The sequence below is a fragment of the Dama dama genome, chromosome 9 (assembly GCF_033118175.1).
Source record: "Dama dama isolate Ldn47 chromosome 9, ASM3311817v1, whole genome shotgun sequence".
NCBI lineage: Eukaryota > Metazoa > Chordata > Mammalia > Artiodactyla > Cervidae > Dama > Dama dama.
This window is the reverse complement of record NC_083689.1, coordinates 82,288,368-82,313,863: the sequence shown is the minus strand read 5'-3', so window position 1 is coordinate 82,313,863 and position 25,496 is coordinate 82,288,368. Positions and strand designations below refer to the sequence as shown.

General features: G+C 37.7%; 1 protein-coding gene across 5 annotated transcripts in view; it reads right to left on the bottom strand.

The window, feature by feature from the left end:
- Window positions 1-25,496, bottom strand: part of MSH3 (mutS homolog 3) — a 173,911-nt gene that overhangs the window by 49,081 nt on the left and 99,334 nt on the right. For all 5 annotated transcript variants that reach the window (XM_061151922.1, XM_061151923.1, XM_061151925.1 and 2 more), the window contains exons 16-19: window positions 25,225-25,289; window positions 22,210-22,326; window positions 15,738-15,845; window positions 6,162-6,273 (exon numbers count right to left, since the gene is read on the bottom strand). In XM_061151922.1, the coding sequence (XP_061007905.1) occupies window positions 6,162-6,273; window positions 15,738-15,845; window positions 22,210-22,326; window positions 25,225-25,289 (402 nt within the window). The remainder of the gene's footprint in view (window positions 1-6,161; window positions 6,274-15,737; window positions 15,846-22,209; window positions 22,327-25,224; window positions 25,290-25,496) is intronic.

The window sequence follows — 25,496 nt, the reverse complement described above, 5'->3', positions numbered from 1 at the left end:
CTTCACATACTGCGTCTTGGACTGCCTCAAAGGTTACAGGTGTTCTAAAACATTGACCTGCAAAGTGGCAGGTGGGGCTGGCGCAGTCAGAGCCCTTGGGCCAACCTCATTTTGCTCTGAGCAACGTTTTCCTCCAGTGTACCAGCACTGTAATCATTTTCTTGGTGTGCTGTGAAGTGAAAAGCACTGGCTTGCCTTAGAATACATGTTTTGGGAAACAGGTCATGACTATTTGACTTTAGAAACCCCCAGCAAGTCGATTCCCCTTTCTGGGCCTTGGTTTACTCACAAGTATGAAGAAGTGGTCACACCAAATGATCCCTAATATCCCCTCTAGTTCTTCAGTATAATGACTGTATGAATTGTGAACTCCTAATATGATATCCTGAAAAATAACATTTTGTGAAGGAAAAAAAGCACAAATTTAAAGTAAGACTTGGCGACTGCTCAAGACTTCAAAGCTAATCCTTTTTTATTTAACAAATCTGATTGGATGCCTGCTATGTGCCAGAGAACTGCGACTGACAGTATGTTACAACTAAAGAGAAGCAAAGCCCCTGTTCTCTTTAAGCTTATAAGCCACTGGCAACCACAAACCCAAAAAAAGGCAATTACAATTTAGTGGGATAAAGACTAAACGAGGGAGAAATATAGAGTGTTGTGGGCATGCGACGGGGGGACCCATCCCAGCTTTGGGAGGGAAGCCTTAGTCAGGCTGTGACACCAAGACCACAGTTAAGGAACAAGCAGGAGCTGGAGGGTGGACGGCGTGCGACGTGGGTGTGTGGGAGATGGGTGTGGACGGTGTGGGGGAAGATGACATTCTGGGCTGAGGGAAGACCATCTGCCAAGTCCTAGAGGAGCAGTAGCTTGGGAGCTGTACGGCTGGAATTTTCAGCATTAATTCAAATGAGGGAGTGATATGACAGGTTAGGAAAAGCCCTGTGGCTGCAGAGTGGAGAATAAACTGGAGGTGGGCAGATCCAGTGGCTGCTAAATCTACAATTACTCAAGATTATGTAAGGAGTCGGGGAAGGGAACCCAAAAAAGAGGGTTTAAAAGTGTATTCCTTTTGATTATGCTTGCAGAAATCAAACAAGGTTTCCTAGAAGATGCAGCAGAGCGAGGTCTTAAAGGCTAAAAAGAAATATACAACAGCAACTTTAAAAAATTTTTTTTGTATTTTTATTTTTTTGATGTTCAGATGAAACAATAACTAAATGCTAAACATTAGGTAGGGATATATTTAAAAGATACTTGAAAAGTTCTCTTCATTTAAACCCGCTTTCAGTGAAATGACTCCTTTCATGTCAATGCTTGAGAAGGCTTTTTCCTCAGCCTTCTTTAGTGTTTGTTTATACAATCTCCCTGAGAGACAGACCCAGAATCTAAGCTCCCTGAACATGCACCATGATCACTGTTAAACCCCTAACTTCATCTCAGCCCTCTCTCCTGGCTTTTATATCCACCTTCATTTTGGGATCTCCACCAAATGTCCCACAAGTACCCCACACTTCCTATTTGATTCTTTGCTAATATTTGATTCTTTCCTCCAATATAGCAGTTTAAAAAAATGTTAGTTTGTTTATTGACCATTTGGATATCCTCTACTTTGATACACCTGTTCAAGTCTGTTGCAATTTTTTCTACTGGATAGCCCATTAGGTCCCTGATAGCCTTTATAAGTACTCTACTGGTGTTAATTTAATTGGATCAATTTCACACCAGATTAGAGATATTATATCTCTTCTTTGTAAGCCTAAATTCAAGCACAATATTGACACAAAGTAATTGTGTTAAAATCTATAAGAATAAAATATTCATAAAACAATGCTAGCAAAAAATTTGTAAATCAATGCAAGATTGTGAAATGTGAAAAAATGAGTATTCTTCAGTTATACACATACACATATATTATTTTTCAGATTATTTTCCATTATAGGTTATTACAAGATACTGACTATAGCTCCCTGTGCTATACGGCAAACCTTTGTTCAGTGTTGGGTATCTAAAAAAATAAGTATTCTTAAAACTGGCTGAGGAAAAGTGGGCAGTAACTTGGCTTGTTTAGAAACATTATAATGAGTTCATATAATACAGATCCAGAAAAGCACACTCATAATTACATGTACAAAAGACTATTTCTTAAAATTATATGTCTGTCAAAAGCAATAATGCCACCTGACTTTCAGGAAATTATTTTCAGAGTATATTTTATAATTAACACCTATAAAATATTTAAAATTGAGTTTTACATAGTAAGTTCTTCTTCAACACTATCCCTATATAGAAATTTATACCCTGCAAAAAAGACTGTACTTCGCCATAGCAACAGTTCTATATCAACTCCTACTCAAGTTAGAAAAAGCATATGTAAAAGAAATGAATATTCTGGAATATTCTGAAGTGCTTGCTGGAATAAATCGCTCCATTTATTTTGTAAAAATTTAAATACAAGAGTTCAACATTTCTTTCAAACATCCCTGTCATTAGGCTAATTTAGTTTCTCAAATTTTGCTGTTTTAAATAGTGTAATAAATTACTTAAAAGAAAGGAGGGGAATGAAAAGGAAACAAAAATAAAAATTCAGTGTCAAGAATAACATACTTGAGATCAAGCTGACTGGTGTTTACGGGGATGGGAATAATAATAGGAAATGATGTTTCAAGTGATTTATAAGTAAACCAAGGTACTAAGTGGAACAGCTGTATTATTTTCTCAAGAAAAGCTACACCTTACCAGTATCATGGACACTAAAAAAGGAATTCTTATGTTCACAGAGACTTCCTATAAAACACAATAGATATATTAGTGTCTGTTAACTTGGTTTGATATATCAAGCAACTTACAAATTCTCTAAGGAGAATAAACATGTTTACAGACATCAGAGATCTGGTTATGTACTACTCCAAGTTTTTGTATGATACTGCCAGCTAAAAATTGCCACCTTCCATCTGCCTCTATAAGGACTAAATCATAAACCGCTGCAGCTGCTGTTCTCCAACACACCCTGAAAGGAGTTCAGGGTGGAGATCAGGAATCAGGTACTCTGGGCTTTGGGAAAAACTGGCAGACCAGGCCTTTAGATAGCTTATTTGCCAGAAAAGATTTTGAGCCCAATTCTTACATCTCCTCATATCTAGAAAAGCACTAAAATCATTAATGGTGACATCTGCTCTTTGTGACTAGCAGTAAGCATCTGCCAAAATGTGTGCTTGGCTGCACATACCCCACTTCACTAAAATCATACATAACAATGGCCTTCCCCCATGTCTCTGGAGCAGTTCCTCGGAGCTATCTGAAACGCTATCTCCTGGGCTATAGTCCTCATTTTGCCCCACATAAAACTTAATGCACAGCTCTCACATTGTGCATTTTTTTTCTGTCAGCAATATCAAAAATGTATTATTAAACTAGATACAATTCAAAGTATTTCCTTTTACTTGCCCCACCCTTGTGGTCAATCAAATTTAGCAGGATCACATCTCTGTCACCCTTGCTCACAGCCCAAGATGGAATATTCTGTGATATTCCCAACTGCTTTGCTCTTCTGGGTTTCCTTTGTCTGACCTAATCTCCAACTGATTCCCTACATTTCAATTTTCTCACTGTCCTCTGAAAAATCCCCCAAGACTTCTATGTTTCTAACCTCCTTACTTAACGTTTCCTTCACACATTGACTTGAGCTGAAAGCTGGCGGTTACTCCCCTGTGGTTCTCTCATTTTAAGGATGAGCTTTTTGCCACATCCTATCATTTGTATCTCAGGGTTCAAAGGTTCTCCCATATCTGTTTCTTTAGAGCCTTACCATCTCTACTTGTCTTCACCACAGGCATCTACATCTACCTCCAGCTCATCAAGTCTCCACCTCTTGGAATCTCTGACACCTGGACCACCTTCACATTCCACTACAAATCAAGTTGTTTGGACAATTTCAACATGCCTATGGATGCCTCTTTCTCAAAAGCTGTTCCTCCATCTCCTCATCTCCAAAGACCTCCTCCACTTCTGCTACTCACCATCCATGGCCATCCCTGGGCAAAGACCTCCTGTACTTCTGCTCACCTTCCATGGCCATCCCTGGGATCTTTCCATCACCCAGCACACTGCCTCTGGAATCTGGAATTCAGGAGCCTCATTCTCCAATACAACCTCCCTCACTTAGTGACTCCTTCCATGCTAATTCTTTCATCTCATCACCAGATAATTTCACTGTGTTGACAGAGACTCCCTCCTTGATCAAATGCTAGTCAGGCTCCTCTGAGCCCACTCCATCCCAATCTTGGCCTATAACAGCTGCAACCCTCTCGGCACAAATGATTTCATTCCCTCCCCACTAAGAGACCAGAACAAAAGCCAGCATATAGTTCTATTTAACAGCTCAAGGCCACAATCTTGGGATGATCCCAGTCCCCATTAAAGTCCCTGCTTACAAAAGCACAACACTGCCAGGAAAGAATTTGTATTTGTTCCAGCCAAAACCTAGTGAAAGATAGACATCAAACCTACTTTTTGAGCAGTTACTTCATAAATCCTCTGGTTATAAATCTTTTCTCTAACCCCTTTAAGAGGTAAGTCTTCCACCACTTAGAACTGTGTGTGGAGCCTCTCTGAAATGCAAACATCCATGGAGTAACTCTCACTGTCCTTCTCAGTCCCCACGGGAGGGGATCAGCAACAGCTGCCAGTTATGAAACCCAGAAGGGTTTCACATTAACCAACCCCTTTTCTCAATTTTTCTGTTTCCACTTCTTTGAACCTGCCCAGGCCCAGCCCTCCTCCCTACTTGCTCATTCTTACTTTAAGACCCCTAGTCATCCCTGAAAGGGCGGCAGAGGAGGTGGTTAGAAGGCAACACCGACTCAACGGACATGAATTTGAGCAAACTCTGGGACACAGTGGAGGACAGAGGAGCCTGGTGTGCTATAGTCCATGGGGTGGCAAAGAGTCGGACACGAGTTAGTGACTGAACGAACAAAAACATCTCTGCACAAACTGTACTCAGTTCAAGCTAGACTCTTTTTCCTATGCAACAATATTACTGAGTAAAATTACCCTTATCACTTGAATTAGTGCATGGCTCTGTTTATCATGGACAAGGTAACTCGGTGTAACAAACATACACACACAAGTTCACTTTTTTCTGCAGGCTTCAACACTCTTTTGCTAGCATTCTCAATCCTTTAGGAAAAATAAAAAAATAAAAACTTTTAAACTCCTTAACACGGCTTTAAACAAGTTGGCCTCTTCCTTATTTCTGACACTTTTTCTTTATATTCTATGCCCCAACCTTACGCGACATCTTTCAGTTCTCTGAACCCACCAGCGCTGCCCCAGACTCTACCATCCTGGCTCCTGCCCTGGAATACTCGTCTCCATTTCCCTGGTCTGCACTGACTCACTCTCTCTTCAGTCAGTATCTCATCCCTGGGAAAGCTTCCAAAGCACTTTCTCTAACACTGGGTGACGTCAATCTGCTACATGCTCTGTGACACCCAGTCTCCTGAATCCTGGCCTGACCGAGTCACATTGTAATAATCTGTCTTCTCTGCTAGACCACAAGCTCTCTAGAGGCAGGCAATACTTCTGTCTTGCTTTCTACTGTCTGTCCTAATACTCTGTTTCACTACCTGGTGCTAGATAGGTACTCAGTAAGTATGTGTGAGTTGAATAAATACTGTAAATCATGAATGTTCTACAAGGGAACCCTAGCCCATACAACAAAAATTCTTTTTTTTCTTAATGACAAAAATTCTTATCACTGAAATCAGCTGAAGCATCTGTGATCCTTTCACAAAACATGTGACAACAGACCATGAGACAGCCTATACTATACACCAACAGGAATTTGCAAAATCATGGTGTGATTCCTCTCCATTAGCATCTGTGGGCATTTAAAAATATAAAATATTTTTGCTGGGTTACCAAGAATAACTAATTAAGGCTAATCTTTTAGTTGCTAAATTGTTCCCTCTATGGATAATCTTTCATTGGAAATAGCACTGACTCCATATATGGTGTTGAATATAAAACTACGGTCATGGGTTAGTTGACTTAAAGCCAAAGGTAAAACTTGGGTAAATTTTTAAAACATCAAGGTCAAAAAGTTCAAGGTCAAAGTTATCACCTTCAGCCTATTTTTGACATGATGCGGTACTTACTGACAAATCGGTACTGTTGGGAACAAACTGGTCCTGCTCTCCCAGGAGCACGTCAATCACAGGGTGCCGGCCATTCTTTATTAGGATTTTCCTTTCTTCTTGTAGAGTTGGTCTGCGAGAAGAAGCATGTCTCAATTGACAAGGCAAAGGAAAGAGACTTTTAAAATATCTCAAAAAGCATGAAGATTTTTCTGGACAGTCTGTCAGACACATAACCAAACCTTAAACATGGACTTTAAGAACATATGCTCAGGACAAGGCTGAGTATAAAAGTTTAAACTCAAATGTAGAATCAGAACTGGAAAGACAATTATGACAATTACAGTGCTCTGAAGCACAAACTTTAGAAAACTGAGATCTCCCTTATAAGATCCTTTTTCTTTTTTTCTTTTTCTACTACTCTCTAAGATATATTCATTAAAAAAAAAAAGAATTAGTTCAGATTATTGCTACTTAAATCATTTTAAGCAATAAACAAAATTTTAAAAATCATGCAAAATTATTTATAGATTATTACATTAATATAAATTGTATGTTGGACCTGGGGACAGAATGACCTAAAAGTTTCACATTTTGTTTAATTAAAACATCTTTCTATGGTCTTTAGTATCTTTTACTTTTTTTTTATATAAAAAATGTTTATTTGCCTTGTTTGTTTTTTAAGGTTTTATATTTCTGTTTTTACTGATAACTTCATCGATTTATCCAAGCTCTTGTGACCATCAGCCTTCTCTCAGTCTCCTCCCCAGAGGGTTCCACTGAGAGCAGTTTGGTGTCTACCTTTTCCAGTTTGGTGTCTACCTCTCCCAATGTTCTTCTATGCATTTAAGTCTCCATAAACTCAGTGTATCACTTTCTGATTTCTTCTTAAAAAATAAACAAACAACAACAAAAACCAAGAATCATACCGTAATTTATCATTCCACAACTACTTTTTTCTCCCCTTAATAGTCCTTGATACAGACTTCACCATTTACCATGTGGGTCCAATGGACTCTGTCATTTTATTTCTTTAAAACTTTCTAAGTTATTTTATAAGTATTATGTAGAATTGAGAAAAAAATAATAGGGGAAAATGTCATGACAATGAATAAGAATCCAAACATAGCAAATTTCAAATTTTTATTCCATATTTTCCAGGTTTTTAAAGCACATATAGGACTTCCCTGGTGGTTCAGTGGTAAGGAATCCTCCTGCCAGTGCAGGAGACCCAGGTTCAAACTCTGGGTCAGGAAGATCCCCTGAAGAAGGAAATGACAACCCCATTCCAGCATTCTTGCATGGGAAATCCCACGGACCGAGGTGTCTGGCAGGCTACAATCCATGGGGTCACAGAAGAGTTGGACACAACTTAGTGACTAAACAACATACCTGGAATGGGCAACACACTATGAATCTAAATAACAGTTCATCAGCTGTCATGCAGGCACATGGACGATATTCACTTATAAATACTAAGTCTAAAGTTCAATACATTTCTAATAGGTTCTAGCTTATCCTTATTTCTGGTTCTTCTCCCATTTGCAATGAAAATGCATTGTTTGAAGAACTTTTTGAAATCTTTTAAAGTTCATAATTTTGTTAAAGAGAAGACAGCTATCTTCTTTGCTTCATAATTACAAAACATTTTCATATCTGTATTTATAAAGACAATTAGAATAATCAAGCAAATGAGTACTTTTATTTTATATCATCTATTTTCTTTCACTCTCCTGCTTTCGCACCTATCCCCAAGCAAACAGTATCAAAATTTTAGGACACAAATATCATAAAAGAATACTCTCATATGTGTTTTTAGCAAATCACGATGGTTCCAATTCTTGTCACTAAGTACTGCATGATGGGTGCATCTTTTGGAATAACAAACTGGATAAGAATACTCCATTTCACTTTGCCCTCACAAATATATTATCCACACACACCTAAGATATATTATCTGCACACTCATAATCTGAGATTTTGTTTTATACAAGAAATTTCACTACCATCATTAGTATCTGCTGCTGCTGCTAAGTCATTTCAGTCGTGTCCGCCCCTGTGTGACCCCATCGATGGCAGTCCATCAGGCTCCTCCGTCCCTGGGATTCTCCAGGCAAGAACACTAGAGTGGGTTGCCATTTCCTTCTCCAATGCATGAGGGTGAAAAGTGAAAGTGAAGTTACTCAGTCGTGTCCAACTCTTCACAACCCCATGGACTGCAGCCTACCAGGCTCTTCCATCCATGGGATTTTCCAGGCAAGAGAAGTGGAGTGGGTTGCCATTGCCTTCTCCTATCATTAGTATCTAGAGCACTGCTATCCTTCTCTTCAAATTCATGTTTTGAATAATCTAATAATGAAATGAAATGTCTTTTGTCAGTTTTTTTCTTTTTGCTATTATGAGTGAAAAGAGAAAAATTCTGAATTCTCAACTGTATTCACTCCAAGTCAGAAACAAACTAAAACAGTGGCATCGCCAGTTTACTTTTATATCTTCTTGAAAGATGATGTAACTGTTTGGCAAATACAATGAGCAAAATGAAGAATGATGTGACAGTGACTTCTATCTCATTTCTGTATTTCCAGCTTCCTTCTTACAAGATAAAAATTATTAAAGATCTGAAAATGCATTTTAGAGTTATAAAAGGGTCCAGTGGGCCCATCTGGTGAATATAAGACTGAATAAATTTTATTCTCCTTTAAAATAAAAGAAAAGTAAATTTTCTCTTTGTTCTTTGCAAGACCTTTAAAAAACTCAAAAGCTGAAAAATAGGTCCAGTGAACCCTGATGGTATGGAATACTGAAGATGAAGGATTAATCCTTGGAGGCATTCTTTCGAAGCTGCTGAACAGCAAGTTAGCTATCTCCACTATGGAACATTCAGACAATCTAGACTTTCAATGTTATAAACAATGCTCCAATGAACAAACATATATACACATACATGTGCATATTTTCAAGCGTTCCTCTAAGTCAGAGGAAATGCTTGAAGTGGAATTTCCAAATCATAGGACATGCATCTTTTTACATGCATGTTAAAATTAAAATAGCTTTCAATTAAAACTCAGGCCCATCAACTTGGTGATGCCATTCAACCATCTCATCCTCTGTCATCCCCTTCTCCTCCTGCCTTCAGTCTTTCCCAGCATCAGGGTCTTTTCCAATGAGTCAGTTCTTTGCATCAGGGGGCCAAACTCTGGAGTTTCAGCTTCAACATCAGTCCTTACAATGAATATTCAGGACTGATCTCCTTTAGGATGGACTGGTTGGATCTCCCTGCAGTCCAAGGCACTCTCAAGAGTCTTCTCCAACACCATAGTTCAAAAGCATCAGTTCTTCAGTGCTCAGCTTTCTTTATAGTCGAACTCTCAAATCCAACTCACACATACATGACTACTGGAAAAACCATACCTCTGACTAGACAGACTCTTATTGGCAAAGTAATGTCTCTGCTTTTGAATACGCTGTCTAGGTTGGTTATAACTTTTCTTCCAAGGAGCAAGGGTCTTTTAATTTCATGGCTGTAGTCACCATCTGCAGTTAATTTGGAGCCCAGAAAAATAAAATCTGTCACTGCTTCCATTGTTTCCCCATCTATTTGCCATGAAGTGATGGGATGAGATGCCATGATCTTAGTTTTCTGAATGCTGAGTTTTAAGCCAACTTTTTCACTCTCCGCTTTCACTTTCATCAAAAGGGTCTTCAGTTCTTCTTCACTTTCTGCCATAAGGGTGGTGTCATCTGCATATCTGAGGTTATTGATACTTTTCCCCACAATCTTGATTCTACCTTGTGCTTCATCCAGCCCAGCATATCACATGATGTACTCTGCATGTGAGTTAAATAAGCAGGGTGACAACATACAGCCTTGACGTACTCCTTTCCCGATTTGGAACCAATCTGTTGTTCCATGTAGGGTTCTAACTTTTGCTTCTTGATCTGCATATAGGTTTCTCAAGAGGCAGGTGAGGTGGTCTGGTATGCCCATCTCTTTCAAAATTTTCCACAGTTTACTGTGATCTACACAAAGGCTTTGGCCTAGTCAATAAAGCAGAAGTAGATGTTTTTCTGCAACTCTCTTGCTTTGGCAATTTGATCTCTGGTTCCTCTGCCTTTTCTAAGTTCATCTTGAACATCTGGAAGTTCACGGTTCACGTACTGCTGAAGCCTGGCTTGGAGAATTTTCAGCATTACTTTGATAGCATGTGAGATGAGTCCAATTGTGTGGTAGTTTGAACATTCTTTGGCATTGCCTTTCTTTGGGACTGGAAGGAAAACTGACCTTTTCCAGTCCTGCGGCCACTGCTGAGTTTTCCAAATTTGCTGGCATACTAAGTGCAACACTTTCACAGCATCATCTTATAGGATTTAAAATAGCTCAACTGGAATCCCATCACCTCCACTAGCTTTGTTCATAGTGATGCTTCCTAAGGCCCACTTGACTTCGAATTGCAGGATGTCTGGCTCTACATGAGTGATCACACCATCGTGATTATCTGGGTCGTGGAGATCTTTTTTGTACAGTTCTTCTGTGTATTCTTGCCACGTCTTCTCAATATCTTCTGCTTCTGTTAGGTCCATACCATTTCTGTCCTTTACTGTGCCCATCTTTGCATGAAATGTCCCCTTGGTATCTCTAATTCTCTTGAAGAGATCTCTAGTCTTTCCCATTCTATTGTTTTCCTCTATTTCTTTGCATTGATCACCAAGGAAGGCTTTCTTATTTCTTCTATTTTTAGAACTCTACATTCAAATGGGTATATCTTCCCTTTTCTCCTTTGCCCTTAGCTTCTCTTCTTTTCTCAGATATTTGTAAGGCCTCCTCAGACAACCATTTTGCCTTTTTGCATTTCTTTTCTTGGGGATGGTCTTGATCTCTGCCTCCTGTACAACATCATGAACCTCCATTCATAGTTCTTCAGGCACTCTATCAGATCTAATCCCTTGAATCTATTTGTCACTTCCACTGTGTAATCATAGAAAGAAAGAAAGAGAAGTTGCTCAGTCGTGTCTGACTCTTTGCAACCCCATGGACTGTAGCCTACCAGGCTTCTACGTCCATGGGATTTTCCAGGCAAGAGTACTAGGGGTCTGATTTAGGTCATACCTGAGTGGTCTAGTGGTTTTCCCTGCTTTCTTCAATTTAAGTCTGAACTTTGCAATAAGGAGTTCATGATCTGAGCCACAGTCAGCTCCTGGTCTTGTTTTTGCTGACTGTATGAGAGCTTCTCCATCTTTGGCTGCAAAGAATATAATCAATCTGATTTCGGTGTTGAACATCTGGTGATGTCCAGGTGTAGAGTCTTCTCTTGTGTTGTTGGAAGAGGGTGTCAGCTATGTCCAGTATGTTTTCTTGGCAAAATTCTGTTAGCCTTTGCCCTGCTTCATTTGGTACTCCAAGGCCAAATTCATACCCTTATCTATTAATAAATTTGGTATTATCAAACATTCTAATTTTAACAGTGTGATCTCATTGTTTAAATTTGCACTCACTGATTCGTAAGGCTGAAGTCTTTTCATCAATTTCTTGACCCCTTTTCTTTTTCATCTTAATATCCTATTAGTGATCTCGAGTGTTTAGACTCAGACCTTTCACATATAAGCACATTTCTGAATGTACTCATAACACCAAGAAATAATACTTTCCTGAATACTTGAATTCTTAAATATATCTGACTAACAAAACCCCAAAAGCATGCATTCACATCTCTCAAAGAAAGTTATTAAAGTATCTCCTAAGTAAATAATTTGAAATCATCTTTTGAAAAGGGACATTTAAAGCACAAGAAAATGACAATTTTTAAATTTTAGAGTACAATTTTAAAACAGAATTTTTATCTAGATAGGTTACAAATATACTGTAAAGAGGAAAAAGATGAAACCAACTCTAAGTTATATCAGTTTTAAAACTCTAAGTGCTCTGCCAAATGAAATCAACGTATCATATTCATGACACTGATATGACTTCCCAGGAAGGTTTTCCTTTCACTTTAAAGCAAAAATCTGAGTGATTTGTTCTGCTCTAAAATCTACACTGACTTACTCTGTTGCCTTCAAAACTACATAATGACAAAACACTTCCTGGTACAGTATGAAGCGAAGGATTATTCAGACCTGAGAAGATTTATTAGGACAGGACAGTGAGAGCAGAAAGATATGAAATGCTGATGGCATTCAGTGGCACTGCAGAGAAAGAACTGAGAAAATCTGGATGCTGCCTGAAAAGAATGAAACATTAAACAAGTTTACCTATTTTGTTTTATATTTTTGAAACTGCATCATTCTCCTTTAAATGAGCCAGAGAAACAGAATAACAGTCTATATTAGTAAAAATGTACAATGTCCAGAATACAAATTGGATAGAAAGACCTAGAATAAGAACTTTTGCATAACGATTTAGAATATAGTAAATAAAATGTCCTAATATCAATAACCTCAGATATGCAGATGACACCACCCTTATGGCAGAGAGTGAAGAGGAACTGAAAAAACTCTTGATGAAAGTGAAAGAGGAGACTGAAAAAGTTGGTGTAAAGCTCAACATTCAGAAAACTAAGATCATGGCATCTGGTCCCATCACCTCATGGGAAATAGATGGGGAGACAGTGGAAACAGTGTCAGATTTTGTTTTTAAGGGCTCCAAAATCACTGCAGATGGTGACTGCAGCCATTAAATTAAAAGACGCTTATTCCTCGGAAGGAAAGTTATGACCAAGCTAGACAGCATATTAAAAAGTAGAGACATTACTTTGCCAACAAAGGTCTGTCTAGTCAAGGCTATGGTTTTTCCAGTGGTCATATATGGATGTGAGAGTTGGACTATGAAGAAAGCTGAGCACCGAAAAATTAATGCTTTTGAACTATGGTGTTGGAGAAGACTCTTGAGAGTCCCTTGGACTGCAAGGAGATCCAACCAGTCCATCCTGAAGGAGATAAGTCCTGGGTGTTCATTGGAAGGACTGATGCTGAAGCTGAAACTCCAATACTTTGGCCACCTCATGAGAAGAGTTGACTCGTTCGAAAAGACCCTGATGCTGGGAGGGACTGGGGGCAGGAGGAGAAGGGGACGACAGAGGATGAGATGGCTGGATGGCATCACCGACTTGATGGGCATGAGTTTGAGTAAACTCCGGGAGTCTGTGATGGACAGGGAGGCCTGGCGTGCTGCGATTTATGGGGTCACAAAGAGTCGGACACGACTGAGAGACTGAACTGAACTGAATAACATTTAGAAAGAAGATTATAATTATGAAGCCAATGATCAATTTAATATTCTGCAATAACTCATGTGCCTAAAAATCTTTAAACAAGCTGGAAATCTAAGGGAAAAGAGCACAAACTTCAGATTATTTAGATACTAGTTTAAAATGCATTTTAGAAAAAAACTTCCTATTTCATGGCTATTTACACTCAATTTTATGGCTGCCAAAAAAAAAAAAAAAAAGAGAGAGAGAGAGACAGATTGTATTACTTAAATACAATGGCACGATTTTCATTTAAAAATTTTCAGGTGAAGTTTTCTTATTATAAAGTATATAGTATCCAATGTGGAAAGTACTTTAGCATGTGCCACTTCCTGAAACTGTCTTACTGACAGAAGGTGTGGTTTAGAACAATCCTACTTAGGACAAATAAAAGACTGGATAAAGTATAGAAGACCTGTACTTTACTTCAAGTATACTACTTGAAGCCACCTGACAACTAACAAGACAACAAGGAATCACCAGGCCAGGATCTGGGGGAAGACAGAGGATAGAGGGCCAGCGAGGGTGTTTGCTGATTTTTGCTGCTTTCTGACGGGATGCTGAGCGCTATGAACAGCTTTAATCTGGACTGAGACACCAAAACCCTGCACACCAGGCAGAAGACTGGATCTGAAGTGAGAACTGCAGGCTCTGAATCTTTGAACTTTTGAATCTTTAACCCTTTGAATTTCTGAACCTTCTCAAGCTCTGAGGTGGACTAAGTGATGCCAGAACATCATTAGTGTCTTGAGATGTGACCCTTTCAGAGAAATATACATCAAATTATTTCTACAAGTGATTTTGCAAATATAATGCCCAGAAGATAATCAAAACAATCAGGCACTCAAAGAGATGCATGAATGAAAATGAACAGAAACAACAGGCAATAGAAAGAGACCCACAAGGACTACAGAGATATGAATCATCAGACACAGACTTTGAGATAACTATGCTTACCACGTTCAAAGAGACAGAAAAGATTGTGAACTGATAGAAAACAAAAAGTGATTTTTAAAAAATAAATAATGATAGGTATGAAAGATACTAACAACCCTTAAGCTCAGATGTTTTTTTTTAAAGGCAAAAAAATTTTACAATACTTAATTCTTTCTGACTTTTGAATAAACATCAGTGAGTAACTATTGCTGTTTATTAAGTATTTATCATCTGCCTGGTTTTCCTTAGAAATTTCATAAAGTCTTTATCTCATTTAATTTGTACATTTCTAAGCAGTAGGTATTATTTTGTGAAGAATATGAAGAAACTGAGGAGCACAGAGGTTATGAAACTTAGTTTAAGGTTAGTAGTTAAAATAATCAGCCTGGTGGTCAAACCTATACCCCTGGGAGGTGATTAGGTCTTAAGGGCAGAGCCCTCAGGAATAGGATAGTACTCTTACATAAGAACCCCCAGAGAGTCTCCGAAAGGGCTTCACAGAGAGCCACCGATGCAGAATTGCAGCCTAGGGGAGCTGCTGGAATGAGCCCAGGCACAGAACACCAAGCAGAAGTGGGGCCACCTCAGAAGCAGAGCTTGGCCACGGAACGACCACTGTAGGGACTGGGCAGCCTGGAGCCCTAGGGGCCCGACCTCTGCCCAGCGAAGCTATGGGAACAGGATTGCTATCCCCTTGTGTCTGGAACACAGGACCCTTGTGCCCCAGTGGGGCTGGAAGGCAGAGCACTGAGCCAAAGTTTTAGCTTAAGATTTAGACTTAAGGACGAGCAATTTGAGAGCAACTGAGTGGAATTTGCCTAAAAATGAATCATACCTTAAGTCTCTCCCATACCTGATTTAGATGATGTTTAAATTAGACTTTTATAATTACAAAGTTAAACATATCATAAGTGTTCAAGTGAATGCTAACAAATGAAAGGATTGCTCCTCTATAAAAAATGTCACCCACATAAATCTAAAAATTGAAATATGTAACATTTCCCTCTAGTTATAGTCATCATCTGCTTTCATTGTACTCAATGGTAGAGCAAGAAAGGAATTTCTTAATTTTAAATCAAGCTATATGTGTATGACATTCAGCTTTACCAAGAGTTCAATATATTTGAGTAATTTTAATACTGTATAATGAAAGTGAAAGTTGCTCAGTCAGGTCTGACTCTTTGTGACCCCACAGACTGTACAGTCCATGGAATTCTCAAGGCCAGAATACTGGAGTGGGTACCATTCCCTTCTCCAGGGGATCTACCCAACCCAGGGAGCAAACCCAGGTATCCCGCATTCCAGGCAGATTCTTTACCAGCTGAGCCACCAAGGAACACTAAAATTAATTGAAAAATTCTATCTGTTCTAAAGCACTGGAAAAGGGCTGAAATTTAAAAAAAAAAAAATACATTACCTGCAGTAACCTCCTTGCTTAGCGACCTTGGCCAGGGAGAAAATGCAGTCAACCGTTGCTAGGTGATGGACTGCTTTACACAAGGCGTGATAATGTTCACTGAAACTCCTACAGAAGCAACAATAACAACAAAAAGGTGAGCAAATTTAAAAACTGTACACTAAGTAATCAGTTTGGTAGCTATTATGAGCATAAACAAATAACCAGGCACACAGCTAGCAGTTAAGAAAGGTGGAAATTACATTGAACTATTTTCTGTTTAATAACTTGATTACTGAGACTTTATTTGAAAAATATATATATATTTTAAAATAGTTTCTTTACAAAGATGTCTACTATTAATACCATATTGCACATTGCATCTGACCATGACCCTGAACTCAGACCTAATTAACACTAATGCAGAGATTATTTTCATTTAACTTAAATGACATCATGAACTACCCAAATGGATCAGCTTCCCTTTGCACATATCCTTCATAGCATTGTCCAAACTAGGAAAACTATTTCAATATATTCTTCTAAAATTTATTGGAAGTGTCTCAAAAGCAGAGCTCATCAGGTTCACCTGATTTACTTATCTAACATCTAACCATAGAGTTGACATTGCAATAAATTTTTTGAAGGCAAGTAAAAAGAAAGGTACTTTTTAAAGAGATCTTCAGTTTTCTTATTAATAATTCATATAGAAATTAAATATGAGACTTGTTTTTAAAAAGGTCTGTCACTTCAAATCTTTGGCTAATTAGGTAGCTGGTGATCTAAAAGTTTAAAAGACTTGCACTGAAAGACTTATTCTAGAAAAAACATATGCTGTATGTAGGGGTTTTCCTTTCCTTTTTTTGCTTGCTGCTGCTGCTGCTGCTAAGCCACTTCAGTCGTGTCCAACTCTGTGCGACCCCATAGACGGCAGCCCACCAGGCTCCCCTGTCCCTGGGATTCTCCAGGCAAGAACACTGGAGTGGGTTGCCATTTCCTTCTCCAAGGCATGAAAGTGAAAAGTGAAAGTGAAGTCGCTCAGTCATGTCCGACTCTTCGCGACCCCATGGACTGCAGCCCACCAGGCTCCTCCGTCCATGGGATTTTCCAGGCAAGAGTACTAGAGTGGGGTGCCATTGCCCTCTCTGTTTTTTTTGCTTAGATACTTCTATTATCTCTTATCATAGGAGTTCCTTATAACGTTCTAAAGATAATCCTCTCCAAAAGAGATGAGTATTATACTGAATGCATCTCTTAAAAAATATTTCTCTATTTAATACTGCGGGTTTCAAAAACTAAGAGATTTAGTCTGTTTGCTTCTTAAATCCAAAGGTTTTTAGAGTGCTTCCTACTAAAAAAGGATATCCAGATTAACCTGCTTTGTGATCAGTTATTCCAATATTATTACCACTGTACTGATTTTTTAGAATCCGTAATTTGATTTTTTATTAATATTAAAATAAGATATCCTATATAGATAACTTTTCCAGATACTAGAACATTTTAAATATTCAGTTTTAATTCCAACTATTTGTGAATTGCAGAGTATATTTACAGTATATTTTAAACTTCCTTGTCTGAGTAGATACAACACTGTTGTTGTTCAGTTGCTAAGTTGTGTCCAACTCTGTGATGCCACAGACTGCAGCACGCCAGGCTTCCCTGTTCTTTCACTGTCTCCCTGAGTTTGCTCAAACTCCTGTCCAACCATCTCACCCTCTGTCTTCCCTTCTCCTCCTGCCCTCAATCCAGCATCAAGGCCTTTTTGAATGAGGCAGCTCTTCATATCAGGCGGCCAAAGTATTGGAGCCTCAGCTTCAGCATCAGTCCTTCCAGTGAATACTCAGGGTTGACTTCCTTTAGGATGGACTGGTTTGATCTCCTTGCTGTCCAAACGACTCAAGAGTCTTCTCCAGCACCACAGGTCTAAACCATCAATTCTTCAGTGCTCAGCCCTGTTTATGGTCCACCTCTCACTTCCATAGATGACTACTGGAAAAACCATAGCTTTGACTACACAGACCTTTGTCAGCAAAGTGAGAACCTCATGAACAAGGAGAGCATAATGAATACAATTTACCTGTTTCCCCCAAATTAAAGTTACTCAGAAGGAACTACATGGTTACCACTAACAATGTTAAGAGCATGTGCAAAATACCAAACACAAAAGAGACTATACCTGATATCAAACAGGAGCACTCAGTTGCCACCTTAAAAATGGCTCTTAGTGTTGAAGATGTCACGTGCTCTGTGGACGTAAGGCTCCTAAGGGTGCCTTGTCATTCCTAGTAGCTTCAATTTTAGATCTGACCGCTCATCTACCCCTTGGACTGTGGCTGATTCTGTCCCTATTCTAATTACTGATCCATTTGGTCTTCCTATCCTGGCACTCTCTCCTTTGCCAGAAAGCAGCCATATTTGATATTTCTGCTCTTGCCTCTCTGAATCCGAGTGTTCAATGTATCTGTGGCACTACAGTAAAAAAAAATTAAAAAACAGCCAATTTTTTCTTACCCCCACTCCTTCCTTCTCAGCTCCTGTCCAGGCCACTAATTTATCACTACCCAATAGCCTTAGGTTGAGGATAACTGTCCCTGATGATCTAACTTCCGGGATTGAAATAAGTAATATAACTCTTGGCCAGTACCATTTCAGCTTAGCAACAACACAAAAGGCAGGAGAGAGAAGGTAAGTTATTTAGCTGTGGACAACAATGTTCCTTCTCATGTCAACTGTATAAATAAGGCATGTGAAAAAAAATTCTAAGCTATCATAAACCTTAAACATCACCATCACAACTCTTATAAAGCCTTGCTTGACTTCTTCGTCTTTGTCTATTTGTTATTCTTGACCAAATTCCAAAGAGATCATCTTAGAAAAATGACAGGTTGAAAAATGGACCATTCACGTAACAATCTGATAGACTTGGGTTTATGTCATAACAACATACAACTTTATCACTAAGCCACCAAACAACTTCAACTAATCACTGTGATTTAATCTCAAAAGGTATTGCTGGGTCCATGGGAAGGAGATTAAAGACACTTGGGTTCTAAAGTTATTATGACAGTTTACCATCTGATGTTATTCAATAATATTTGAAGTTAATTAAAAAGGAGAATATTTTATTTTCTATTTGCAAATGTATTTATAAAATACTTGAACTACTGTATGAGAGGTAATTTTATTCAATTATTCAACTGAATAATATTCAATAATCTTATTATTAAAGATTTTGCAATTGAGATTATTCAATATCGAGAGCCTATCTTTTAGAACATGAAAGAAGAGACACTTTTTTGAGAGGGGGTTCCATTCACAGACTTTCTTACAACCTTGATTTCTTGCAATATTTCAATAAAAAGTAATGTGACTAATGGACAACTGTTACTATCTCGGTAAGAGACAAAAACACTTGTATAGCTGGTATTCAATCCTCTGGTGTCAGGTTCAATGAGGTTAATCATTTTTGAAATGACATTATATTCACACCATCTGTCACCTCAATAAACAGTATGTCTAACAATCAATGCTGTTCTCATGGGGGCTCTAGCTGCAAATGTTGTAGCTAAATTTCAGCCAATATTCTTTCTTTGGATTAAAAAAATTATATTTTTCTGTTTGAAAGTAATATATGTATATTACAGAAACTTTTGATATCATGGATCTGCAAAGTACATTAAACTTCCAGTAATCTCACCCTCCAAATTAATCAGTTAATATTTGAAACTATTTATATACATATATATGGCCAATAAGCATATTAATAACAGCATATGTATTTAATATTTTAAAATACAAAAATGTGTATGCTGTGCATGTATGTGAATTTACACATACAGAACTGGCATCACGTTTTTAACACGTTTCATCCTTTTTTTACTTAGCAATATATCATATCATATTATTCTGTGATGTTTTATTTAATGTTCGCTTACTCTCAGCAACTCCCAACTCCAGCCAAGCCATGGTATGATGAGGGTAGGATTCTCCTGGGTTAATGGGGTAGGAGGGCCCAGGCAGAGGGCTAACACAGTGAGAATGGAAGGATGTGAGATGACAGGAGAGGAAGGGGCAAATCAAAGAGATGTTTCAAAGAGAAAAAAAGACAAATAGGAATTTGATAATAGATAAAGGGGAAAAAAGGAATAAAGAATCAGGATAGTGCCAAAATCTTTACCCTGGGATATCTGAACTTTCTCTACTCTAGAATCATGAAGGAACATAACCCAGACCTATAAAATCACACCCACTATGTAGACAGTGAAGACAAACAACCTCATTGAATCCCAGGACTCTAGAATACAGTCCCTGAAGCTTGAAAGGGAAAACATTAGTCCACTTTTCATGTTCTCAGTGATATCACTAAGGGGAAAGTCAGGAAAACAAAAACTCAAGAGCCCTGAAAACCCTTAGCCAGGGTAATTGAAAATAAGTTGGAAAAGGAAGTGAGTAGACCAAATTTCTATCCCCAGATTCAAGACTCAGAGTCAAGATAATTTCAAAAGATTCAGGGTAAGTGTACTGAAATCTCTTTCTGATCCTGTAATTCAAAACTCCTCTGGGCAACAAGAGATGGTACCAACCTACTACCTTTTAAAAACTGTCACATATTATCTTTTTTGCTCCTCTTTTATCACTTGTCAGAGTCGTTACTTTAAATGGAAAAAAGTTCCCTGAAGACTACGCTGAATATACTGTTTAAAATTTTAAAGAGCAAGACTGAGAGATTTCCCAGTGATGCCCATGGATTGATTCACCATAGGTGGGCTCTACAGCCTGACAGTATAGGGCACACGCCCTACCACCAGACACCCTGGGTTGAATCTGGGTTACAGTCTTATTGTGGGCAACTTATTCTTTATTTCTGTCACTCGCCTTATTCATTTGTAAATTGGGGATGGTAATAATATTTCACTCTTAGGGCTCTTGTGAAGCAAAATGAGCTAATAAACAAAGTGTTTAGGTGACTGGTGATCTGGAGCTGGCTCCTATGGACTCATGAAAGTCAACTGTGTACACATCTCTTTCCAATCCAGGCCAGCAGGAGCTTGCAATCAGTCCTGGTGGCTGTAGTGACACCACAGAAATCAAACACACATTACTGCTCTCCAGAGAGCTGGCTATTCACCATTTATCAGAACACCACCAACTTAAAACTATTAAGATGAACATGTGACTGTTAATAAATCCAGAATGAGACATTCTTTGAGACAATGGCATGGATGCCTCCCCTCTAAATTTCATAATATAAAGGTAGAGGACTATTCTAGATTAAAATACACTAATGAAACTTAATAAACAAATGCAACATGTGAAAGTTTTTTTTAAATATGGGAGGAGGGAAAATCACAGTCATGGAGAAAAGATTTGTGGTTGTCAAGGAGGAGGGGGCTGAGGGCGGGAAGGACTGGGAGCTTAGGATTAGCAGATGCAAACTATTATATATAGATGAGTAAGCAACAAGGTCCTAGTGTATAGGACAGGGAAATGTATTCAATATCCTATGATAAACCACAATGGAAAAGAATATAAAAAAGGAATGTCTATATGTATGTAACTGGGTTACTGTGCTATATACATCAGAGTTTGGCATAACTCTGTAAATCAATTATAAATCAATCAACTTCAATAAAAAATAAAAATAATAAAAATATGGGGAGAAGAGGAATTGAGACTATTTAAAATTTAACTTAGTAGCTGCACTCCATGCGTTGCAAAGAATCAGACATGACTGGGCAACTGAACAACAACAATTAAACTTTCTTAGGTATAATAGTGGTAGCAAAATTATAAGCAAAATGTCCTTATTTTTAGAAGGTGTATGCTTAATTATTTTGGGCCAAAGTATTATAATGTCTAAAACTTACTTTAAAATGTTTCAGGAAAAAAAAATGTGAGGGAGATATAAAACAAATATAGTAAAATCTCAACACTTTAAATAAACCTAGGTAAAGAGTACAGAGATCATCATTTCAACTTTCCCATAGATTTGAATTTTTTCAAGATACATAGTAGGGGGAAGTAGGTAAAGGATGCAAAAATATAAGAAAAAAATTAAATGCAGATAATGGGCTGGCCAAAAACATTGTTCGAGTTTTCCTGTAACATCGTACAGACTTTGTTTCCTGTAACAACAAACTTTTTGGCCAATGCAATAAAACAACTAACCCATACTTGTCCAACTCTGAAAATGTTAAGCCTTTATACAAGAAAAGTAAACAAAATCCAAGGTAGAATTTCAAAGTGACATTACTAAACATCCTTAGCAACAAAATGTTAGTACAGTAACAAAAAGTATATTTGGTCTCTTACCAGAGACTAAGATGAGCTTACACTTCAATAGATTAAAAATAAAATCAGAGAACACATGTACTCAACTATTTTATGGCAGGTCACAAGCAATAATCTCTACTTTTCTTTTTGGTGGAAAGATTTTCCAGTCTATTTCTCATAGCAAAAAGTCAGATTATATTTTTCATTGTAAACTCACTCTAGAAAAGCAAGCCATTCAGCGCTGCAGTCAAGGACTAGCTGCTCCCGGAGCTGATTCAGATGTCTGTAATTTTCTACAATAAAAGGAGAGTGAAAGCGGCTCACAGCTTTTGTGCTAGAAGAGGAGAAAAAACATAAACAGAAAACCAAGGTTACTAAGAAGTCAGTAACGCCATCACTTCAGAAAATTAAAGTAGTTATTTATTATTCTCTGATGAACCTTGAAAGTAAATAGCTGTAAATAGAGAACATTCTTTAATTATGATCCTGAACTTTATTGATTCCAAAGATCTTTATTGTAAATAAAGTATCTGAAGTTCAGAGGACTTTGTTTAGGAAGCTTTTAAAATTCAAGTTATATCCATATGGCAAAAATCAAAGTTTAGAATTTCTGTTTCATAAGTAAAGAGGTTTTTTTCTGTAAATTATACAAAATGAAAATGTTTGGTTTAACAAAAAAAAAGATCAGAAGCAAATATAACAAAGTTAAGTCCTAACAAATTAGAGAGTTGGATATATTGGCAAAGATCATATCATTTTTCATATTTTATACTTTTCTGTATGATTAAAGTATTTCAATTTTAAAAAAAAGCATTACAATGAATAGCAATGCATTAATTCAGGAGGCAGTCAAGGAAGGGTTCATGATCCAACTGCAGATTCACAGTGACCCTGGATGGGAAGAAATATCATGTACTCCTCTTCTGAGCTTGCAAACAATCTCTGCTTCCTCATCAAGAAGCTACGGAACACAATGGTGGATGCTATGGGTCCCCAGTCAGAGAATCCACACTAAGATTCCAACTCTGTCAGTTACTCGCTATCTATGTGACTCGACCAATAAAACTGATTTTGTCTAAACTAAAAACTTTCCTCACCTATCAAATGGGGATAACAATAGTATCTACCTCATGAAAAGTGAACGTGTTACTTGTGCAGTCATGTCCAATCTTCCCATGGACTGTAGCCCACCAGGCTCCTCTGTCCATGGAATTCTTCAGGCAAGAGTACTAGAGTGGGTTGCCATTCCCTTCTCCAGAGGATCCTCCCGACCCAGGGATTGAACCAGGATCTCCTCCACTGCAGGCAGATTCTGTACCATCTGCGTCACCAGGGAAGCCTATAGGCACTGTTGGGAGGATCAGATAGTGCTCAGCAGAGTAATTATGTCACTAGCACTCAATGATTTCCTACAGGAAATCAATCCTGAATATTCATTGGATGGACTGATGCTGAAGCTCCAATACTTTGGACACCTGATGCAAAGAACTGACTCATTAGAAAAGACCCTGATGCTGTGAAAGACTGAAAGAGGAAGGAGAAGGGGATGACAGAGGATGAGATGGTTGGATGACATCACCAACTCGATGGACATGAGTTTGAGCTACTTCTGGCAGGTGGTGATGGACAGGGAAGCCTGGCGAGGTGCAGTTCATGGGGTCGCAAAGAGTCAGACACAACTGAGCAAATCAACTGAATTGAACTCAATGTTAGGAGCCATTCCACTGTGGTAGTGATTACTGCTTATCGATGCTATTACTATGAGGGAGACTTTAAGGAAAAAAGGTCAAGGTTGAGTGATAGGTAGGTGATGACAGAGTGTACTCCGATCTCTGTTTGCACACTCACTCCTGTTAACACATGGTCACAATTATCTTTAATTTGGCAAGTTACTGAAAATGAGCCTTTTGCATTCGAAATCTGACTAATGATATTTTAACTTACTCCTGTCAAGGCTCTGGTGGCTAAACAGATAAAAAATACCTTCCCAACCACATTTATTCATTCGATTTACATCACTGAAATGTTCAAAAGATGCTGGAATTGATTTATGCCTTGCTTATTGCTTTGAAAGTATGTTATCTAGATTTTTATGCAAACATATTAATCATAGCTTTCTCTTCTGACAAAACTCATTTAGTGAGACATTTCAGTGGTTGTTCTAGATAGATTAACATGATTTCTAGTATTTCTCTTCATAAAGTGTATTACCATTCACTAGCTGTAGTATAGAACAAAAATAGATAAAGGAAAGCGTGCCTGCAGAAGAAGAAAACATTCCCTAAAATCAACAATATCTGAAACTCAATTACAGCTTCTGGTTTAAAAAAAAAAAAAAGGGTGGTATTAGAGCTAAATAAACCCATGATTATGCTTTCAGGATCCTTTGATAGTGGCCATGGATAACAGGGTTTTTTTAATTAAAATAATGAATTAATAATCATTTACACATCATGTCAAAATCATGTCAAAATTTCCTTCCACTCTTAACGTAGAGTTCCTTCATACCATCACCAGCTACTAGTCCCTATTCTACTATCTTAGGCAAATGTAACATTTTCATCTCAAGTTGATGCAAACATACTAACAGTAGTAATAAATATTTCAGAAACAGTACCACTCACAAGAGGAAATGAATTTCTCTAAAACCACTCTTTGATGAGTCACCTCTTGAGGATTAATGCCTAACCAAGAAGAAAAGGCAGAGTCTCATTGTGGTTCTCTAATTTTGTTTCTGATTAATTATTTTCATGAATTCAAGACACAACTTTAAAAAAGAACATGTAAAGAACTAGTATAACTATGTGCCATGGAAAGCATTAAAAATAAAGAAAGGCAGAGCTCAGTGAGGCAGAAAATGAAATGTCAGCTTCTTAAAAGAAATGTCAGGTACAGCATTCATCAAGAAGTTCAAGCAACCAAATTAATCTTATAATTGAAGGTTCTGCAACTTTCTCTTTCCATGTGTTTAAAGTGTACTCTGAGGTATAAGGATAAAAAAGTAATTCACAAAACAAGAAAACAAATACATACAAATAAGATACCTTTTGGACAAAATGTTTAATAAAAGAGTTTAAGATAATTATTTCTCTAATTAAAAGTTCCAGAAGGAAACTGAAGGGCAAGAATTGCTTTTAATGTCAAGGATGTGGTTTTAACAGTCCAGAAGCATGAAGGTAATTTATTATTATAATCCACATGAATAATAAAAAACATGTATTTTTAAACTTACCTTCCAACCTTAATCCAATCAGCTGGTATACAAGATACAGCAGAATTCTTTACTTCAATCATAAACTAAAATAAATATAAACAAAAGTTAGATATTTAAATGATTAGCCATTATCTTTTTAAATCTTCCACAAAATTGTGCTGTGATAGTCTATCAAGTATTATTCTAAACATTCAAAATAAACCTAGCACTGTTATTGAGAGAGTTCATATATGTCTGTACAACCAAATATTAATAATTAGGGTTTCAATACTTTGGAAAAAGTACAATTT